We start from the raw sequence: 22,123 nt of genomic DNA on the forward strand, positions 1-22,123 counted from the left end.
GGGATCCATTAGGATCGACTGCCGTTTAAAGTTGCAGTAGCTCCTGAGCACGGTCCTTCGAAGTTCATTGAATGGACTCAAATTTGTTCATCAAAAGACGAGTAGATTGTTCTTTGCGCATTGTAATTTTCAGGCAAATGATGAAGCTTGGATCCAGTCTGCCCTGGCAGGATACGATGGAGCGTTTCACTGGAAGCCGCGTGATGCGGACCGAGGGAATAACGGCCTACTTTCGCCCTCTGTACAACTGGCTTAAACAAGAAAACTCTCGAACCAGAGAACCAGTTGGATTCTGAAGTGAGAGAATGTTCTCTCGCGTTGCTTTATCGACCACCGACAGCTTCGACTCTTGGACGGTAAAGCAGTTTGGATTAAAATATAGTAGCGATTGTTGGTAGCCTGAGTTTGTCGATCACCTGTTGCCACTCACAAATAAAGACAGACTTCTCTCTGATGATCAAAAACATAACAACGCCTGGCGCTTGCGAGAGAGAAGCAATAAAAACTACGAGAATATTTCACTTGGTACTCAAAGTCTTAAATTTGATGACATAACCGGGTATGGTGATTTTTTTTTTTTTCGTCTATAAAAATTGGAAAGATTGACAATTTTGAATATTATTTACACTCACATCGTCGCATCCCTGATCCCGAGGTGATTTTAATACCGTTCTAATTGCTAATTGCGATAAGAGATTTTGTCAGAGGTAACTGACGCGATCCGTGTGTTGCTTCACAGTCCCTTCTGAGAGGAAAAAAAAATTTACACTCGAGGTTGAAGCCTACGTGACTGAGCACACCTGATCTCAGGCCTTTAGTCGAAACAGAAGTGTTTCAACCTTCCACAATGGATAGTGTGACACGTTTGTAATTCGAAATAGCCGACTTCTCCATAAGCGTTCCGCGTACCCGATGGACCATGAGGTCCTAAATTGGGCTGATTGTTTAATCAATTTCCAGCACGTTAGATCCGCTAAATTACGACTGTTTTCCTCATAAAAATTGGAATGCGTTGCCGAAACCGGTCAAGTGACCGGATTTAAGCTCGCCCCAGTTCATCGCGTCGTTTTCGTTATATTATTTATATCAATTCGTCATTCCTACGCTTCGCAACTTCTCTACGTGCATGGATACCTGATCACCCATTGGTTTTTTTTTTTTGCGAAAGGCGCGAAGAACCGACATGGTCTAAGGTTCAATCCCACTCAAGTTCACCAACTATCGAGTCTACTTCCGTGGAAAAAACTTCTCGTTCACGAGTCCGAGAGGCGTGTTGTACGTTGTATTACATACTCGGATCCAAGGATAGACCGGTTAGACTAAACGCGGCTACCTTGCGAGGGTAAAAGTGCTCACCCAGGTTCAAAATACCAACGGACAATCTGTCCAATCGCTAACAGCCATCGCCTTGAGAGTCGTATCTTTTTTCAGAAGCTTGAATCGACGTTTTGGAGAACGCATGGCTAACTAGAAACCGACGAACATGTGGGTTGAGAAATTTGTAGGCACGTTACATGCACACGCGTAATAATTTCAGCAGCAAGAAGCCGGGTTGCATCACTGAGAAATCGGTTAGGCTGGCTGTGGCAGATCAAGCTCGGTGTTAATAATAAAGTGTCCGTAAATTCACTCACATTATACCGTTAATACGCTGCAACTCGCCTGTTTAATTGCATCTTACGACGTCGATGGTTCATTTATATAACCCGCACCTCTCCAAGCCGCGATAATAAAACAGAAACTAACTCCGATGCACCAGAAGAAAAACCTGCGATCGTTCATCTCCGAACGATTATCATAGCTCACGGATGAAATCAAATGGATTCGAGACCACCGATGATGGAATAATTAACCGCCTTAAAGTAACCTCGTTTTTTTTTTTTTTTTACTTGCCTGGTGGATTGGTCGATGACCTGGAATCATCGACCTCAAGGTGACTCGGTCGAATATCAGATCAGCGGGGTGTAGCCGAGATAATTTCGACCGGATGACGTGAATCGGTCCGGCTTCAGGGTCCGCATTAATATCGTGTTAATTTCTGCCGGATTATCTACCAATCTGATTAATCACCCACGATCGGTTAACGCGAAATTCAAAACACGTAACCCGATTAAAGCCCTCCGGTAATTATTTAAACCAGCGATAATGCGAGGGTGATGACCGGCCCTGAGACAGAACACCGTCTGAAAACTGGTCCAACACAAGGTTGCGACAATGCAATGGTTAGGTTGGACTGTGTGTCCGGTTCCTTTCGTTCTTTCGACATCCGGCTTTGACTCGCGTAAGGATACGCGGGTATATGGTGATGCTAATTTATTCCACAAGGAAGTCGAGTATCAGAATAATACCATGCCTGTGTCTAAATTTGTTTCTGCAATGCGAATGTATCCTGTACGAGTAATAACAATCAAACCGACCAACATCGTTCACGATATGTAATTATTATTCGGCTAAATAATCAATTAAGTTACTCTCCGGATACGTACGTGTTGACAAACAGCAATTAACAGACATGAATAATTGTCGGGTCGTTATTATTCATCACTAATCGGTTCGAAGGTGATCCTGATTGTTGTTATATCGATCAACCGAAAGAATAGACAAATTGATTACTCGTTTGATTGTCATATCGTAACACTTTATACTGTGACCAACAATTTATCCGTTCACCTAACACGTCGCGGTAATAAATTTTTATCCCCAATGATAACAATTAAAACACCCAGTCTATCTTACGGTGGTTCTGCGAGCATGCGAGCCTGCGGGACTTTATTCTACCGATTAATTATCATTCATCTCGTTTGTAGTTTAACCGGTTGTCGGACAATGGTGAAGCGCTGTTTGTGTAAAAACAAAAAAAAAAAAAAAAAATTGTTCACACAACTGCAGGTACAATACTGCATTATATTCTAACTAAGCGTGTTGTTACCGCCTTTGTCCGTACATTTACAGCTGTTAACTGCAGGCTCACGTGCTTGCCAACTACCGTTGGATACTTGTAGTATTATTTGCTCCTTAAACAGGATGTGGAGTGGCGAGCGTGTGTGAGGTACCTTTTTATCCTCCTTCTACATGCGGGAATTTTTAACATACTTTGGTTTGTTTTTCGGAGTTTTTCGCGACGCAGGTTTACTTTTTTCCTATAAAATGGGAGAAAATTATTACAGGTATATACCGTGCATGTATATATAACATGAAGCTTCGAATCGGCCGGGTAACGCGAAATCGATGTTTAATTATTCTACTTCATTGTTGCGGCACGAACGATTACAGCCAACGATACGTTATGTCATTCTAACATAATACTTCACGTAGAAATATGTATATTTGTATGTACACACAGGGTTGGGACTTAGCCAGCTGAGTACTAACTCCGGGCTTTCTATGCTCCGATTCACGCCGCACGACTAGTTATAGGTTTGAGGCTATTCAGGTATTCCAGTCTCCGACTACCTGTTGGGGTTACATCGATAGAAACTCATTAAAAATTTACTCACAGCTGGCAAATCGCTGCTGCCATTGTGAGACAATAGATTCTTTCTAATTTTAATTCGATACTTTTCACCGCGTTTCTATTCCGTCGATGATCGTTTCGAAACGCGCCTGATGGTGAAAATTCGAACGCACTGTAACCGGTTGCTGCGCAATTTTTTCGCTTCTTTTTTTCTTTTTTAAACAAACTCGAGCCGTGTTTGAACAATCCTTGGAAACCCTCGCCAGTCAACCACTCCAGACACTTTGAATATTAAGCAAGAAAGCGATCCTGGAATATTAAAATTCGTAGAAACACTTATCGCGTCCGATATTAGTGAACGTAGAAAAATATTAGACGTAATGTTGAAGACAAGTAGGTAACGCTTCTTTTTCTATTCCTTTCTTTTTTCTTTTTTTGCATTCTCCCGTTTTAACGACACAACTTTGCGAACGGAAATGCATTTCGCAATTACAGAGAACGCGCTGTTTTAGATTCTATTCAATAACGACAAACGTGAAAATCGTTATCGCAGCCATGACGTGGTGACGATAAATCAAACACGTGTATGTACAGGGCCTAGTTTTATGCCACGTCGTTAAATCCTTCCTGCAGCATGGTGTGCAAAGGCAGAAACTAATTGAGCTATAAGTTGTCACGCACGAATTGTGTGCGGTTTCATTTAATTTCGCAAGTTTCCGAAGCGCGAACACAATGAGAGAAGAGGAGCGAGATGAAAGAGGCTGCAGGTCAAAAACGCAGTAGTGGGAAGTTGGTTTAAATAATACGAAATTTACATTAAATTTCCGCCATACAGCGAGCGGTTGGCACAGAGGATCAAAGGGTGAAAGAAGTTTGATTGGAATGTTGAAAGTGCAGCGCTCTTGGTGATAGGTTAAAAAAAAAAAAAAACAATCAACAACGAATATTATTAATAAAAGAAGGGAAAAATGAAAGAAAGCAAATAATAAACAAACAAAACTCGAACTCGTGACTGGAAATGAAAATGAAACTTGTCGCTAAAAAAAAAAAGTGATACGAACAATTTCTCAACGACTCACTCACGTCTTGCCCACGCGCCAAAGAATTATTATTACACGCTGTACATGATCACACAAGTATTTCTATTTTTATGCAACGGTAATACCTTTATAGTTATATTCGTTTACAGACTACCGGCTTATACCAGCCGACTGTTATTATAATGATCGTTTCTATACTGCAACAGATTGAATTTCTTCGGTTGAAACTTGGAATTGTAATTAATTTTTTGTTTATTTTTTTTTTTTTTATACAATTTTCTCAACGTTTCTCGTTACTGTCCAGTGTTTGCGGTAAAAAAAGTTATAAGGGAATGATAAGTGCCCGACAATATCGTAATTTAATTGTTTCGAAGTCCATGAAATCTATACTCGATAAAGTTTGATGAAACTTTCTTCCGAAATTTATGTAGACTAAAATTCGAATGGCATTAGTCTGGATTATTTGCAGCTTTACAAATCGTTTCTGTAATTTCAATACAATGAGAAAAACTTCGATCAAGATCACCGTTAGTTAGTTAGTTGTAATATTCGTCTTAAAATTCTTATAGAAATTATCGACACCCGGCATCGTTGAAAATAGATCGCGTGAAATTTTTCTGTAAAAACTGTCACCAATTATTACCTCACACATCGTGTGCAAGTAATACAGATTGTCGTAAGAGGCAGAATCGGTTGATTTACGAGGCAGGATCTGTGCCCGGTTGTCGCGGTACTAAAATCCCGAAATTGTCTCGATTTCTTCAACGGATACACGTATATATATATATATATATATATATATAAGTACACATGCGGCTAACGAATCTAACAGTATACGTATAACGGAGAAAGGAATTGCCACATGAGGTTAGATACGCCTCGAATATTGTAATCAATCAAGTCATTACGTGGCATTGTTTGAAATTCGGGTATAATTTTCTATTCCCTCGTTAACAAAAAAAAGAAGAAACAGAGAGAAAATCAGAAAAACTCAGATTGATGACTATTTGAGAAAAATTGTGATTTTTAGAGAAGTTAGACGGAATTGGTAAATGAATACATAGTGCAAATAAAAAAAAAAAAAAAAAATCTTTTTTAAGTGTAAATATTGAGAAATTGAATTTTTTTTCCTCTGAAACGATTTCGAGTTTACAGAGATCGGATTCGTAATCTCGTCCGAAGGCCAAGGATCGACAGACTGTGCACAGCGATCGGCTATCGATCGTACGTGTCCGGCGTTCAGTCTGAATGGAGAATCCGAGCTGTCGAGTTGGCCAAGTCACCTCGTATAATCGGAAAGAGACTAGAAAGGCTAAGTGCAAGGCTGCTGATCTCGATTAGCAGAGACTAGCGACCAAAATCACCGTCTAAAACTGGGCCCAACAGCAACACAGTTCCGAATTTCAATTAGAAGCTAGACGCGACGGCGCGATCTGATCGAATCGGTCGATATTAATTGCCGCGTTTCACCTTCTGCAAAATCCTCGATCAGGTGTACTGTACCTAGAACGCGATACGCGTGATCCGATCTCGGCCTTCGTTGATCGCTCATTAAACCTGGATCGGACTAATTGGCCGATCGAGTAAATTGTCTCCGCGACTCGCTCACCCGGTACAAACAATTCATTATACAAAATCCGCTCCTCAAAAGTATCGTCCGTCAAGGATCTACCCTAGATCGTTTACCGATTTTTCCCAACACCAAGGAAATTCGAAACTTTCCCGTTATGCCGGAGTGCCGATCTTGCCAGCTGATCGATCAGGTAGATCAATGCAAAAGTATGGAAAAAAAAAAATAAAAAAAATCGGCAATCGCAGATCGAATAATGCAGCAAATCGGCGTAATTACGTCCGTGATCAAGAGCGTGAAAACCTTCCAGCAGCTGCATTGGTCAGCCCTTGATATGACGGAATGCGTTGAACGATTTATGGAAATCGTTTGATAATTTTCAACGTACATAGTTGCGTGTGTCTCTAAAGTGCGTGCAACTGGGTACGTAATTACTTTTCTACGGCTCGAGGAAGAGGAAATTGTTTTTCTGGAACAGCTGATCGATCCGTTAATGGGCTTATTAGCGTTTTACACGTCGTAAATGTTGCGGCAACTTTTTACCCGGCACCTTGGAGCGACGTTAAGTATGAAAGGCCACGGATATAATAAATGCATTACGCCAAACGCGTAGGTGTATCCTAGCTCTTCCATTTGTATCCGTTTCCCGTTTTATTTTTTTTATTTTTTTTTTTTCTCCTCTACATAAATATCACACCTATTTAAAAGAATAAATTTACAAAACGAAGGACCTTACGATCGGTGATTCCGTGTGAAAAACGTTCCAATTAACTTGCCGATAATTCATACGTATGCAAATGTAACGCTAATGTCCCACATCTTGGCCTTCGTTGTTCATATTCTCCGCGAGTTCCTCGGATTCCGGAAGCTGGTATTCCGCGTGTCTCATAAAATACAAAAATTTCTGTATAATCTAAACGTCAATCAACGTCGTAACAATATACAGTAGTTACGCCTATACTTTAACTCGGCGGGGTGGTGGGGGGGAGGAATTAAACACCCGGGTACGAATGCGTCGCACGGTACGGAATACACGTCACAACCGGAAACCGTCGGTTCTCCAACTTCCGACCGACGACAAAAGATTGAGTACACGGACTTTGCCGAGTTACAAAGTAGGCAATGATCACGTAATACCGACCGATGGTAATTGCCAGCGAGATTAACTCTTGCGACGGAATTTTATGGGAGAAAATTGTAGTGGGAATTGATTATCCAGACGCGATTACAGCCGTCTCAGGCATTGTCTTGTCGAATCGGACGGATTCCGGCAATCGATAGATCGTTACGATTACGAAGCGTAATGTAACGAAAAATTGCAGTATAGACGATTACCGATATCTTTGCCATTGCCACTGACTCACTCCGGCTGTTGCAGGCTTCTAACTGGTTCAAGATCAGTGGGTGAGTTTATTGGACTCGTTTCTTTTTCGATGTATTACATTTTACACGCACAGACGCACGGAGACAAGGAGCTCCGGCGATTCTTTCGTCACCTGGTGTGATCGGCGTCAAGGAAAGAGTCAATTTAGAGGCAATAAAAACGGCAGAGAAACCATCGAAATCAGGGTCCGAGTACGATTAATTTTTTTCTACCTCAGGACTGGAAGTTGAGAACACTTTTAGCTGGCGCGATTTAAACAGATGTGAGAAGAAGAAATCGGCTGACTAGTTATTCAAATTCTGTCATAATACATATTATACATGAATCATTAGGTAATTAATTGAACGAGCCAAGAGCCCGGAGGTATTTAGGTATAGCCAGCTGTTCGCTGATTATCGAATCCTGCCTGTTAATTAGTAACGATTTTCGACGGCGTTTAAGCCTCTCGATCATAATTTCATCGCCCGGTTAAATTCTTGCGTCAATGTTCAATCATCTTTGCGTATTTCACTTACGTTTCGTTAGGATCGCACGAGACTACGCAGGTAAAATTTTGTCGAGTCGGCTCGAGAGCTGCGTGAAGGTGATTGATATTCGGGATTTATAGCTCTATTAACACTCTCGAATTTTGTGCAACACGAGCAAACAGGCAGTTTCGAGTGTCAGTGATAGCGGAGACCGCGTGATACTTGAGATCTCGAGTGAGAGACTCGGAGCGTTTGAATCCTTGACGAGTAACGCGAAATAAGAAATCGAAAAAATAAATAAATAAATAAATGAGGAACGAGGTGTGGGAGAAAAGAAGCGTTTTTTTCACCAATATTGGGAAACCGATCGCGGACTGGTATATTATAATAATAACCAATAAGATTTGTACAAATATTGCACAAGGATTAATGAAAATCGTCGTTAATTATCGGGCTAAGGCTAAGTGTATTTCTTATTTTTTTTTTTTTTGCTTTTTCTTATCTTTTATTTCTTCCCGCGATTCATTCGCGTTGAAATAATTTTCGCCTGGTGATTTTAAAAACGTTTCATTGTCTCTCGGTAATTCACTCCGAACACTTTCCATGGACATATCGTGCAGTAAGGCAAACCCTGAGCGATTTGGATGGTAAAAAATCGCGAAAGGATAATAACACGAGGCGAACCTTGCTGATGGCGATCCTTATCATTGTGCAAAAAATCCTTCAGTCAAGGATTCGGCGATAAAATCGCGTCTATTGTAGCTACGGAAGTGATGCAGAAGCAGTTTTGTTCCTTGCATTTGTTCGGTGAAATTAATCGCGGCTATTGGAGAAGAGAATAATAAAATAAAAAAAACCAAAAAAAAAAAAAAGAAAAGAAAAACCGATCAGGTCGACATCGATCGCTTCCGTACTATTCGCCAAAATTCTAAATTATGCTCTACGAGTGACGCAACTGATCGATAATATTTTCAACTCGTTAATCGGTTGGTTATTGATTAATGTTTTTTTTTTTTTTTTTTTCTTATTATTATTATACGATTAATGTTGTACTACGCGCATTATCGACGAAATGAGACGATGACGCCCCGATAAGCTACCGTTTTACATGGTAAATCGGTGGGCGAAGCCTAAGTCGAGGCCAAGGCCTGTCTGTACGTGTATAAAAAAAATGTGTCATTATGGGTGTATTTTCTTTCACGTTACAATGACATTCGAAAATTTTGCGCAATTTCAGATTTTAGCCAAATATATAATATGTACATATATGGCGAGGACGATCGCTGTTCGAGATTGTAACGTCGATTGATTGACTTTTTTTTATTTTTTTATTTTTTTTTATTTTTCTCACTTCGGTGCAGCAGACTTTTCGTATCGCGAATCTTAAACGATTTCGTATTTATTTCGTATCTCGCTGCCGTTGCTTTTGCTGTTGCACGAAACGCGTTCGTTGTCAAAATATGCAATGACAAGAGTCGACCTTCCTCGTTATTGAAAATAAACGAAGAGTAGCTTGCGACTCGATGATACGTTATACGTGTACCGTGATAATTCAATTTATTGTATTATAGTTTACGTAAAAAAAAAAAAAAAAAAACGCAAGTCTAGACGTTGAGTTTTTCATTCTTGAGGCCGGACACTTTGTTTATTTTTTTTTAACTCTGTCAACGCGTCGTTGCGTTTTTTTCTTTCTTGACATTCGTCTTCTTCTTCTTCTTCTCTCTGGTGAATGCGGTTTCCGCATTCCTTGCGGATACTTACGAAATGTGTAATTTAAAAATCGTGAGATTTTATGGATTTTGCCGTGTAATATTTTCAAGGATCATTCAAGGCAGCCTGCGGTATAAGCTATGCTGCCAGCTATCACCGTCGTAAAGATGTTTAGATTGTTTCTATCGTACAGGAGTAATCGGTTTTAATTTGTAATTGCCCCGGCATTGACCATAACCAGGTCCGGATTCCACCTGAAAATTAGATGCAATTACCATTACATTACATTACATTACGTTGATACTCCATCGCACGGATTCAAGTGAAACGAACGCGCGTATAATGCTTGCGTTTAACTTTATAATACCTTGTGGGAAGTGACGCGGTACGATTGCATAATTTCCTTATATCTGGCCCTTTTTTACACCTCGCAAGTACACCATCCGAGATTCGTAATTAACTTCAGAAACACACAGCGACGTACAGACATTATATTCCTAGATTTTATAATCTCCGTACATTTACACTTTGTTACGATTGTAAAAATTATTCTTCAAGATCGTTTGTTATTTTCACCGTCGTACGAGTCACGGTGTATTTTTATTAATATCGGCGCTGATGAGATGATGTTCTTGTCGTGGAAAAGAAACGGCCAAGCGAAGAAAATGAGTATGAAAAAGTAAAGAAAATAATATTTTATCTACGTGATCGTCTGAGATTCCGAGATTTAATTAACTTGTGCGGCTGCGTCTATAAAAAGACCACCCCGCGGTACATGAATCAACTCTTTGAGCGATTACTCATCGTGTAAATATTGTATGGATTAATTAATTTTTCAACGTATCAGCGAAAGGGGAAAAAAAAAACAACAATAATTTACGACCTGAAAGAAGCTTTAACATTTATTTATCCGTGAAAGAAATAACTGCTATTTTTTTAATGTTTACACGATTTACTTCGATCTCACCAAATTCCAATTTCGTTGATAAGCTTCTTCTCAAACTATTCGTATATAATATTCTGTTGAATTTGCGAAATGGTTTGAAAACAAAAAATTCTAAGCTTCTGTTCTTTTTTTTTTTTTGCGGAAAAGACGAGTTCTTTTGTTTGCCCAGTGAGTAGGTGGCTCAAAAAAATTTAATCATTTAGAAATCCAAACGAAATTAGTCATTGATAGCTAACCTGATCTGCAAGCTTTAATATTTCACATTTTCTTTTTACTCCGTCGAATTTTCCTCAAATATATTTCTCCCCCGTAATTAGGATGCTTATTATCCGTTCGAATATTTCGCGAAAGGGTTAAAACTGGATTCATTTGCCAATTTTGGTACCTATAATCAAAAAATGGGGCATTCTACGGTCTGCGGTAAGACATTGGCACAGCCTGAGTCACATATCAGCAAAGACGGCAAAGTCCGTGGAACCGTATCTGCGTCCACAATAAGTGTATACCATAAATAATTCATCCCCGCGATAAAGCGGTACATATAAGTTTATAATTAGTTATCAAGGCTGTAATACAGCGAGGAATATACGCTAAAGAAACACACTGGAAAGAAACGAATGGCGCTATACCGATGCGAAATCGAAAGTGTCTAAGTAAATAAATTCGTGCGAAATTAACAAATTAGATGCCTGAGTGTAGATAAGTTCGAAGAATATTGCGAAAATAAATTGTTGAATTATTGAGTCAGCTTATCGGGGGAATTGGCCGAAGCGAAAATTGTTACAATATATTAAAATACAGTTTCAACTATAGAGTTAAACTTATTTCTGTAGCTGTAATAGGGGAGTATAAATTTCTTATCACAGCAGCGCTCAAAAGTATTTTGATAATATAAAATTCGCTGTTACTTTGATGAATCGTTTTTCTTACTTTTCTTTATTTTAACATTATTTTCAAGTAATGGAGAGTTAATTTTTAACAATTACGTAGAACATCGAATCTGTTTCAAAAAATAATATTACCGATTTCTATAGTTTGTTCCTGCATGCAATTAACTCAATTATTATCTTTCTCAAAACACTTTTTTCAGCGCTAATGTATATACTTATTGCAACGACGCCAATTTATTATACGAGGAATATTTTTCGGGGCATAAAAACTGGGCTCTTCTCACTGCGGTAGTGAAAAAAACGAGAGAAAAAATAAAAAAAAAAAGAAACAGGCACGAGGAAGGCGAATTTCGCGCTTCCGGAATCCGGCGACAACCCTTCTCGCCCGATTTTACCCCCGGGGCTCAGGCCACCTTGACCGTCACGTGGATAACCGGATGGCGGGGGGGCCCGTGGCCTCCGTCGGATAGATATAAGTCCCAGTCGGGCCCCCACCTTGAACAGAACACGATACCAAGCTACACAGTGTGCCTTACCCCTACGGTGCGAACAGTTGTTGTAAGAACGCAACCTGCTACCTCAGTAAGTTTACTCGTTAAGCCGGCGAATCGAAACGACAGTGCGGGTGAAAAACGAGGAAAATTCAGTAAATCAACGAAGAAAGAAAACAAAAAGGAAAACTACAAGACAACATGAAATTTGTAAGTATACAATACACGGTGTTTGGAAAGGCTTTACACACCCCCTGAAAGTGAAATGAAATCTCGGGAAATGATTTCTTACATTTGATACAATTTTCGAAATTTTTTTCACGAGACGTGTTTAGGTTGACGTTTTTTTTTTTTTTTTTTTTTTTTCTTTATTGTCTTTTAAACAATATACGGAGGAAGCGTTACTTGTACGCATGGATGATAATTTTAGAACATCGCGTTTCGTCATTGCGTCGTGTCTCGAGTTCACGTATATAATAAGTACGTATATACACTGACAAGTGTGTACGAGGCGAAAACCGTGAAGAAATTTCGAGCGATCATGTAACTTCTCTTCTTGTCTTGCGTACAGTTGTTTGACCAGTAAAACTCCCGTCAGGCGAAGACGTCGTAAAAAATAAACGCACGCTCGGCGAGGATTGTCGCAATGAAAGTGAATATAAATATAACGACGTAATTTATACGGGATGATTTTGCGTCGAGACACTTCGATCATTATTTCATACTATATTATATTACGTAGTCATCGGTGCTGACAAGTTTCAATCGGAATTATCCGTAAACCTGTCGCGTTTTACAGTCACTGTAAATTACTCTGGTAACAGTAAAGATCGAATTTATGCTGCTAATTTTACAAATGTTAAATTTTTTTCGCAAATTCCGCCGCCAGCTGTTAATCACGATTTTTGAACCTATATTTAAGATAGATTGTATTTCGATAGTGGGTTTAAAAGTTTAAAATTTGACCCCAAAAAGTATTATTCGCGATTTTGTAACTGTATATATAATGGAATAAAAATAAACAAGTAAATAATTACACGAATCAAGAAGGAAATTTATGAAAATCAGGTATATTCAATCTTTCGTAATCTTATCGGTACAAGTTTGAAAAAGAATGAATTGATCCGTGTCTGTTTGACATTATATAGTCGAATACATCAAGATTGCGCATACGTTAGACGTTTGTTGATTTTTATTTAAAACGAGTAAACTGCCTTGACCGTTGATCGGGAACGAGATAAAACAAAACTTTTCGTCTCCGTCTCCGTCTCGTTCTTGAAATTTGTGTTAAAAAAAAAAAAAAAAGAAAAAAAAAGGGAATCGGCAATTAAAATGATTCGCATAACGATGATGCCGGCAAACGACAAACCGAGCAAATCGTAGTAAAACGGTGATTCATTCATGCAGAGATAGCGCGGCAAATACACGGCAATATCGCGCGTATTATTATAGCCCTCGGCAAAACAGGTCGAACCAACGATGTTGGCTTCGGCCTTGCCGGAGGCTTGCGGAACACGCTTCCAGGCTCTTAAAGAGGAGGATGTCGGATGACAGTCAACCGGAGGAAGGGGAATGAAAATGGCCCACTGACACGGTCATTCATTATTACGATCCTTCTCGTCAACGGAAAGATTTTTATCCCGGTCGGTTTAACGACGAAGAAAAAAAAAAAAATCAAAAAAAAAACACACACACACACACGTTTGAGATTTCTATTTTCTGACAGCTCTATTTTCGTTTTCTAATCTTTCGAAAAAGTCATTGACAGTATAAATCCGGAATTCGATGAGATTCTACAGGAGCTTAGGTCGCCATCTTGAATTTATGATTCAAGTCAGAAAATATAGATCGTGGAGGAAAAATTGTCACGGTCAAAATTTTAGAGAATCTCAAGTTTTTTTTACAGCGAATTCTTTTATTCCTATTTTTAATCGGAAGTTGAAAATTGGCGAGTCATTTGGCCGAAGATTTTTTTCTAATAAATTCAATACGGCTGTCGAAGTTACTGTAAAATTACTGAATTTATTTCACTGGTGTAAATTATGTTTTGCTACAATATTTTGAATAACGAATCATCCGATTCTTCGATCACAGTTAAGATTATCCAGATCCTCCATTTTCATTTTGTATCTAGAACGGCGGATTTATGGGTTACGGTGGCGAATGAAACTAGTTAGGAACCGTGCCAAGTGACCAATTACATCAGAAACTTCTTGCACTATACAGAGGTAAAAAAAAAAATCCCTGCAACTGTCTCTACGACAAATAAAAATCGTCCGTGAAAGGCTCGGCCGCTTGTTCAGGGTTCGCTTTCATGTCGTGATCAGCGATTATCGAGTGTATCTTGTACCGGGAAAAGTAAACTAAATTGGTACTCGATATTCGAATCGGTTAAAAAATCAATCGGAATTGACGATTTTCGTCTGTCGTTCAAGTAGCATATTTTTTTTTTTGAATTTGTTGAACGAAATTGTTTCTCTTCATTCGCACATTTTTCAACTCAATATTTTGGCCTGAATTTTGTAACTCTGGGGTATTTGGGATCGCTGATCACGAATTTGAAATCACAATTTAATAATTTCTAAATCCAAGATGACGGATCCGATACGGCGGACATAAAATCGAAAAAAAAAAAAACTTCGAAAACCAAAATTCGATAATTCTGACCGAATCTTGTTACCCGGGAGTTTTTGAGCTTGCAGAAAAGTATCAAAGATAATTTGAAGATGATTTTTAGGTGGGACACTGATAATTCCACCGTGACTGAAAGACTTAAGCATTAAAACGAAGCTTTCGGGTTTTCGTTGAACTCTGGCCCTTTTTTTTTTCTTTTTTTGAGAGCGAGTTACCAAAAATTTTGGTAGCCACAAGCCGGAGGTCTCCGTCTTTCCGTCTCGCTTTGACAGCTATAATATCCTTGAACTTTTCTTCGTTGTCTTAATGGGCATACTTACACGTATACTCGCAATAAAACTCCCGGTTTGTCCAGAGTCAAAGGTATTTGCTTCTTGCACCGCACGATCGGCACTGATAGATAAGGAAATTATTATTGTGTGTAGGTATAAAGCGTATCATTATACGTTGTGCAAACCGTTGTTCTGCACCGGCTAAACCTAAAACACGTCTCGTACTTTACACACTCGCGTGTACATACATATTTATATATAAATTTATACACGTATACACGCAACGGCACGATTAGTGAAATCTGTCAATCAATTCTACACTTTGCCGGGTATATTTCGAACTTTCGTTATTTCTCTTCGGTGGATTAAAACGAATGAAATTAGTTCCACTCGCCACTTGCAGCACCGATATCACGTATCTCCGTCGTTACACGCGTGTCGCAAATTATCGTTCGTTTTTCGGCTGTCTCTTTATTTGAAAAAAATCGTCCTTTTTTGCATTATTCACACAGAAACAGTCAGGATTTTGAGGAGGGGGATTTGATTTGGCGCCGTTTAATTGCAAGTGCCTGGCATTCACGATCAGCTGAATTCCACCTATTGACCAATATCTGCGATTTGAGTTCTCCCGACGTACACGCGTCGAGTCGACTCGATTCGGTCAACCGTGACTATTGAGCCTGGATTCTTACGGACAAGCCCCGACTGTGTTCTCTAGCCTTGCGTTTTCCCGCTGAACACAGTATCTGATTCCGACACTCGAGAGATCGGGTTGCGAATTCGCTCGGCACGGGGTCTTGCGGCTAATAAAAGGATGTCGGTCGGTGTTACTTCACGACGACTGCACGGTGCGAGAAATAACTCGAGTCAATTGCAACGCGGCAAGTATCGAGCGGCTTGTATTCGTAACAACCGGTGGTAAATGAAATTTGCGAAAATATTTTATAACCCCGAATATTTGCCTTCGTATAAAAGAAGACGTTCTTTTCATTTATTGCCCACACGTACGAATTTCATGTCGCGGTCTTGTGAATTTTTACGCTTCAACGATCGGTGATTCTGTTTATAATCGTGTCCGGTTTGGGGGATGTTGAAAAAATCGGTCCTCAGCCACCGCGGACGTTGAAGCGCAAGTCGGTTCGTTGAACAAACTCGATCGGCACTCCGCACTTTCACATTTTACCGATCGTGGATTTTAAGCTGTTTCGGTTGGATTACGCGAAGACAATGAGACTGTTATGCTCGGCGAAAAGGAGGCGAGGTTGGTTACGCAAATATAAGGACAGCCGTAAATATCGTATCGCGAATTTCTTGATTACAGATATAACGTAGCCGGGAGTTTGCAAAATCTCAAAACTGCAGCGCGAATTTTCGGAAGCTGGACGTCGATCGCGATACTTTTTCCTTTTAAAATCGAGACATCTTTGTCGTAATTTTTCGACACGCGATATTCGAGGTTGCAGAATATCGCGGGAATTTGAATTTCCCGCGTCTAGCTTGTCATCGTGCGTATCTAATTAATAATTACCATCCAACATTCTTCGCACATTTCTCGTTGCGGAATATAACGATCTTGTCCCTCGGTCGTGTAACGCGACAATTGATTGTCACGCTGCGAGACGTTTGTGATAATTAAACGGGAAAACGTTGGTTTTAAAATTGCGATTAAATTGGAAAAAGGAAACTTAATCTTCAACTTGTGAATTGAAAATTTTAGATAAGAGATCTGCGATTGGGATTAATTTCGCATTACAGCCTGATATGCCGAGGCATAATACATCGCACGAGTCTAGAAAGCATGTCCAATATATCTCGGCTCCACTGGGCGAACGTATCAGCTGCCTGCTGCTGCATTAATACCTTATAAATTATCGTGTGGAATTAACGGTAGTCGGTGTGCGGTTTGCAGGCCTCATTATGCTCACACCTTAATTAATTGATTCATCCGTTTCTTAGGTGTATTTAATCGGAAATACAAAGCAGTGGTATTAACAATGAAATAGTCGTATATCTACGTCTATAATTCGAGTATCGTTCGGTTATACGATTCCAATTTCTGGACGGGTCTGAAAATGTAAAAGGATTGGAAAATTGAAGGGTCACGTATTTCGGTTTTTTGGGGGCGGGGTTTTAGTTTTTTAATTTTGAATTATTTAATGGCGAAAGTTGAAGTAAAGATGTCAAACTTTTACGAATTAACAAAGTTTCGAATTGCCGGTAACCCGAAGGCTCGAAATTTCGAAATGCAAGATTCTGATAATTCAAGTTAAGATAGTTGCGAATAAAATTTCGAAAAATTAAGTTCGACAAAGCGATATTCCAAAAATTAAAATATACTCGTACAGCGTAGTTTGTTCAGTGGATGCGTGTAAAAAGTCGGTAAAATAGATCAAAGTGGTGAATTTTCACCAAGCCAGAAATTCATAGAACTGAAAATCTTGGATCATTCGGAATTTCGATGTTTCAAATTTATTAATTTTCGCAATTTCAGAACTTTGTATTTTCTCCTTTTGGAACTTTGCACTTTCGGAACTTTGAGCGTCGAATTTCAATTTCGCGTAATTTAATTTTAAATTTAAAATCGATTCGCATGTTCAAAAAAATCCACACCGCCATCCCTCTAATTTCTAATCTTTCCGACTTCGCAACGTTGGTCTAACTTTGTGGATTCGCAACGCGGGTCTGCAATCGCACAGCAATATTTATTACGTACGGTGTCTAATCGCACGTCGAACAAACCCCGTGTAGTACAGCGTAAAACGAACCAGCACACATCCGTACGTGAAGGTTCGAAAGGTACGGAATAGCTGCATGCTCTGTTTTGCACAGATAAGTCGCACGGTCACACGGAAGTCCGACGATCAGCTAAGAGTGCCGCTCACACCTAATCAACGCGTCTATTTCCCTCGAAGAAATTGAAAGACTCTTTCGTTTCTTATAAAAAAAAATGTTTGAATTTATTTCCCGTGAACGGAATATTCCTATTTCTTGAATTTCCAAAGTGAAAAATTTTTGACGAATGTTTAACTTGTACGAATAATAACCTGGAACATGTCTGATTGGAATATGAAATAATTTTGCGATTGTCGTTATTTTTTCGTAAATCAGGTCGCGAGTTACATGCAACCCTTTAGAAAATACAGGTTATTCCTAGAAACGTAGCGAATTTCTTTTCCCGACCCGTGAAGAAACGAGAAAGATCATTTTTACACCGCGAAGGCGGTGTTTCTCTGTAATAACGGTTATCGATAGATCGTTAAATCGGTTTAGCGAAAAATTCATTATAATTATCGAGCCATTGTTCAGGAACACCTTATAGAAATGTGAAAGTATAAAGATCGCGATAATGGGCCCACATGTTGCGTCTGGTGGCCCGTAAACACACGTCTATTAACGGGGATAACATAAACCTGGAAATTAAAACTCGCCCAGTTTTCTTCCTTTTCTTCCCTTTCTCGCAGCTCGAACAGTGAAACTAAAAATTAGCGACCCGGGTGCAAAAGCTGCGGTTCGTTTATTTCTTTTCCGAATTAACCCGCGATCGGATCTATCTTCGAAATATCAATCCAACTCGCGAATTGATCGGTTGATATATTTTCGGATCGTTTCAGGGGACAAAGTGAACGCATAAAAAGTGCAGACTGCGTGCACAGAGCGACTGGATTACGAGGAGTAATTATGATATTGCCGTCGGGACTTTCTTATTTTGCAAATAAACAACTTTCCCGCTTCCCGTTGCGGGGCTATTATTAGTTGAAATAATATTTCTCACAATGCCGCTACGGGTGTACATAAATTATTTACCTGTCGGTGTAACACTGATCGTTAATATTTCAACTTGATTGCGATAATTATTCCGGCTACAGAAAGACAGAAAGACTTCAAATTTTATAGCTCATTACTTAATACTGAATAACATACGGCATATACGTTACGTATTAAAATCAGACAGGCTTAAGCGCGAAATGTTTCTGCACATCCGAAATCGTTACTCAAGATGTCTTCTTTGCAACTTGGTTTGAATAATTTCTCCGAAATTCCAAGCGAGTTTCTCACGGCGTAAGATTTTTTATTTTTTTTTTTTTTTTTACACTTTGATTTTTTTGACTTCATCTCCCGCTCGTTTATTTGTTTTATATTGCCCGGTATTACATACACTTGTCGCGATACCATCGGGTTTGAATTTCTTTATTCCTTTTTCATTTCTTTTATTTCTCTATAATTCCCGCGTGTGTAAGAATCAGTTGCAGAAGTTCGTTCAAACCTCGAATATACAAGACTCGCCTAAATTTCATCTCAACTTTGCGCGTCGTAAAGTTCTTGCTTACCGCGAATAGAGAAAATGGGAAAAAGGGAATCCAGCAAGACGTCGGTGGAATTTAGCGAACGTGTTTACCAACCGCAATAACAAACTTTTTACAAGTCTCACCTCGGTGGGTTGTAAAAATTCGAAAACACGCAATATCGGATTTTACCAAACGCGTAAACTCTCTCTCTCTCTCTCCCTCTCTCGAAACAAACTCGCCGAATCAGCCACGCGTGAGAAAAAAAAAAAAACAAAAACAAATTTTTGTCCAATGCTCAAATGCTCAGAGAATTTAAACCCAGCAATTATTGTGCTTTTCAGATCACCTTGGCAGTTTGTTTCCTCGCCATCCTGGCCGGCGTCTTTGCCCAGGATTATTACAGACAACTATATGCCGAAATTGGATCCTACCCTCAGAGGAGTTCGGGCCTTAGGGACCCCCGATCTAACCGAGGTGAGGAGGAGGAGGAGGAGGAGATTATCCCGACTTTTTAATTGCAAGGAAGCAACGAATTAATCTCGTTGTTCGGTGATAAATTCACGTGGGAATACCTGGTCCTGTTTTTTTGGTTAAATATTTGTCTATTCATTCATTCAATCGCTGTGGTTTGTTTCACTTTTTGTAAATCGTTGAGGCATTTCCGCGTGTTTTAAAATTACTCAATCTTGACCGCGGTCAAAAAGTCGGAGAAAAAGCATCGAATATACGATCAACTCTTAAAATCGTTACGGCTGTTAATCGGTAGACCGTAAAAGATGAGAGTGGACTTATTCCGGTATTCCAACGTCCCAGAAAGAAAGCAGTGACGGTGAAAATTAGAAAAATTTTTCCGAAAAATCAACCGAACGATAAGTATGTCAAAATTTCGCGCCGTTAGCTTTTTCAAACTGTAATTTATCGCAGAGTCGTTAAACGTTTAGAAAGTTTTATTACATCGTTTGTAAAATATTTATCTAACAATGTCATAAATGTGTATATCGGATTTATACACAGATATACAATTAAACAATGCAACGTTATGCAACAATTTTATAACGATCGACAACCGATTTCGAATAAAATACCTCAAGTTTCCACGCGTGTATGAAAAAAAAAAAAAAAAAAAAAAAACCTTTAATTTGGGTACGGTGAATTGTTTTTTTCCTGCTTTATTCATTTTTCTTCGTCTTGGAATTTTCATACAAACTTATAACGTAATAACAGAGTGCAAAGATCACGCGGCTAATGCATTTAAATATATCCTTTTATACGCACGCACTACGCATTTCGTGTGTGAAAATATCAATCTTAACCGATTTCAAATGATATATAATAAATGGCCGGCAGTTTCTCACTCGACACTATATATATGTAACACAAATAGTGTAACACTCGCCTGTAATTATTTAACGTCAATTATAAATGTAACATGTTTCAATTACTTGATTACCGAGACTGCAGTTGCTAGAATATGTATATATATATATATATTTATTGTATGTATACAGTAAGAGAATCCCGATACGCTACAGTAAATTTTAAAACAACTTTATGCACGGCAATAGTCATTATTATAGTTAATTTATTAAACGTTCTGAAACTCGGTGTAGATACATTTATACGAATTAGTTTCTTTTCGTTTACATTTTTGCTTCTATTATCACCTTTTCCAGAAATTTGTAACCGTATAAGTTTAACGATCGAATGACTTATCATTGACAATACGGCAATTTTCAGCAGGATATTTCGTTTCCTGAATTTATTATGCCTACTTCTTTGTTACTATAAACGGTAAAAACTGTGCACGGATGAAATGGTAATCGGATTATAGATCTTGTCAATCTCGTTACTCGTACGATTAAATTCAATAGAAAAATTCTTCCGGGCTATAAAATACAAATATCGATTCTGCTTGACACGCGAAAAATCTTAAACGATAAACAAGTTCTGTGGATACGTAATGAAACAAAAGCGGAATCCGGCATTGGCGTCTGATTAAGTTTAATTAATTAATCGACGCACGTGGAACGAGAAATCGAAAAATGATTGGTAAAAAAAAAAGTAAAAAATTTGCGTACAATGAAAAACGAAAAGTTGAGGGTGAGGTTAAAGAGGGTTAATTTGGTCCTAGGTCCAGTCGTATTTCCCGCCGGTCCACCGTCACCCAGCGATGAGACAAGCGGCGTGATCGTCGGAGCTAGTGGCTACGGATTTGTACCCCCAGGTAACCAGAAATACTGAGATCTTCGCCAAGGTTGCAGGGAGTAATTAAGGAAAATATGAATCATCGAAAAATGGCAAAATTCAGAGCGTCGCGTCGATCCGAATGCGGGGAAACGACGCTAAGATTCGATTCCGCGCATTCCTAACACACGTTGTATAAAAAAAACATACGTCCGTACATGTACACATGTGTACGGCATACACACACACACACACGTGAATACATGAAACACTTGGACGCTGTCTATCTGTATAATATTTTTTACAAATTATAGACGAATTAATTAACACTCTCTCTCTCTCTCACTCACACGGACATTCCGCAAGCACAAACAAGTCACACTTTCACAAGCACTTATTTATAAATAAACGCTATTTATGTTATCATTATTGAATAACCTCTTCAGGTGTGTGTTTTTCTTTTTATTGTTGTTTCACTTATTTTTTTGTTTTCTTATTTTGGGTGTGTTAAAAACTTACCCTGTGGCAGGGATGTTGTATATATATACACAAATTATTACTGCATGGTGCGTCGATTATGATTGTTCGAATTTTTTTTGTTACTTTTGTGGTTGTGTGTGTTTTTGTTTCTCCTTTTTGTACGTATGTATATATATATATATACTTAATCTTATCTACAATCAGTTTGGGACGGTATAATTAATTTTTCCTGACAAAGCGAAAGTCGTCGCACAATTGCAGTCTGGTGTACATAGCACCTGTAATGTTGTACGTTATAAATCACTGGGAAAAGGT

General features: G+C 38.9%; 1 protein-coding gene and 1 pseudogene across 1 annotated transcript; both read left to right on the top strand.

The window, feature by feature from the left end:
- The window catches only part of LOC124179976, a 28,166-nt pseudogene extending 16,037 nt beyond the window's left edge, over positions 1 to 12,129 (top strand).
- Positions 11,963 to 21,757, top strand: LOC124179975. Its single transcript, XM_046564895.1, has 3 exons — positions 11,963 to 12,162; positions 19,486 to 19,618; positions 21,276 to 21,757. Exons 1-3 carry the CDS (start codon positions 12,154 to 12,156, stop codon positions 21,383 to 21,385), a joined length of 252 nt encoding a protein of 83 aa, XP_046420851.1. The 5' UTR covers positions 11,963 to 12,153; the 3' UTR covers positions 21,386 to 21,757.
- Positions 21,758 to 22,123: the final 366 nt, after the last annotated feature.

The sequence above is a fragment of the Neodiprion fabricii genome, chromosome 4 (assembly GCF_021155785.1).
Source record: "Neodiprion fabricii isolate iyNeoFabr1 chromosome 4, iyNeoFabr1.1, whole genome shotgun sequence".
In the NCBI taxonomy this organism is placed as follows: domain Eukaryota; kingdom Metazoa; phylum Arthropoda; class Insecta; order Hymenoptera; family Diprionidae; genus Neodiprion; species Neodiprion fabricii.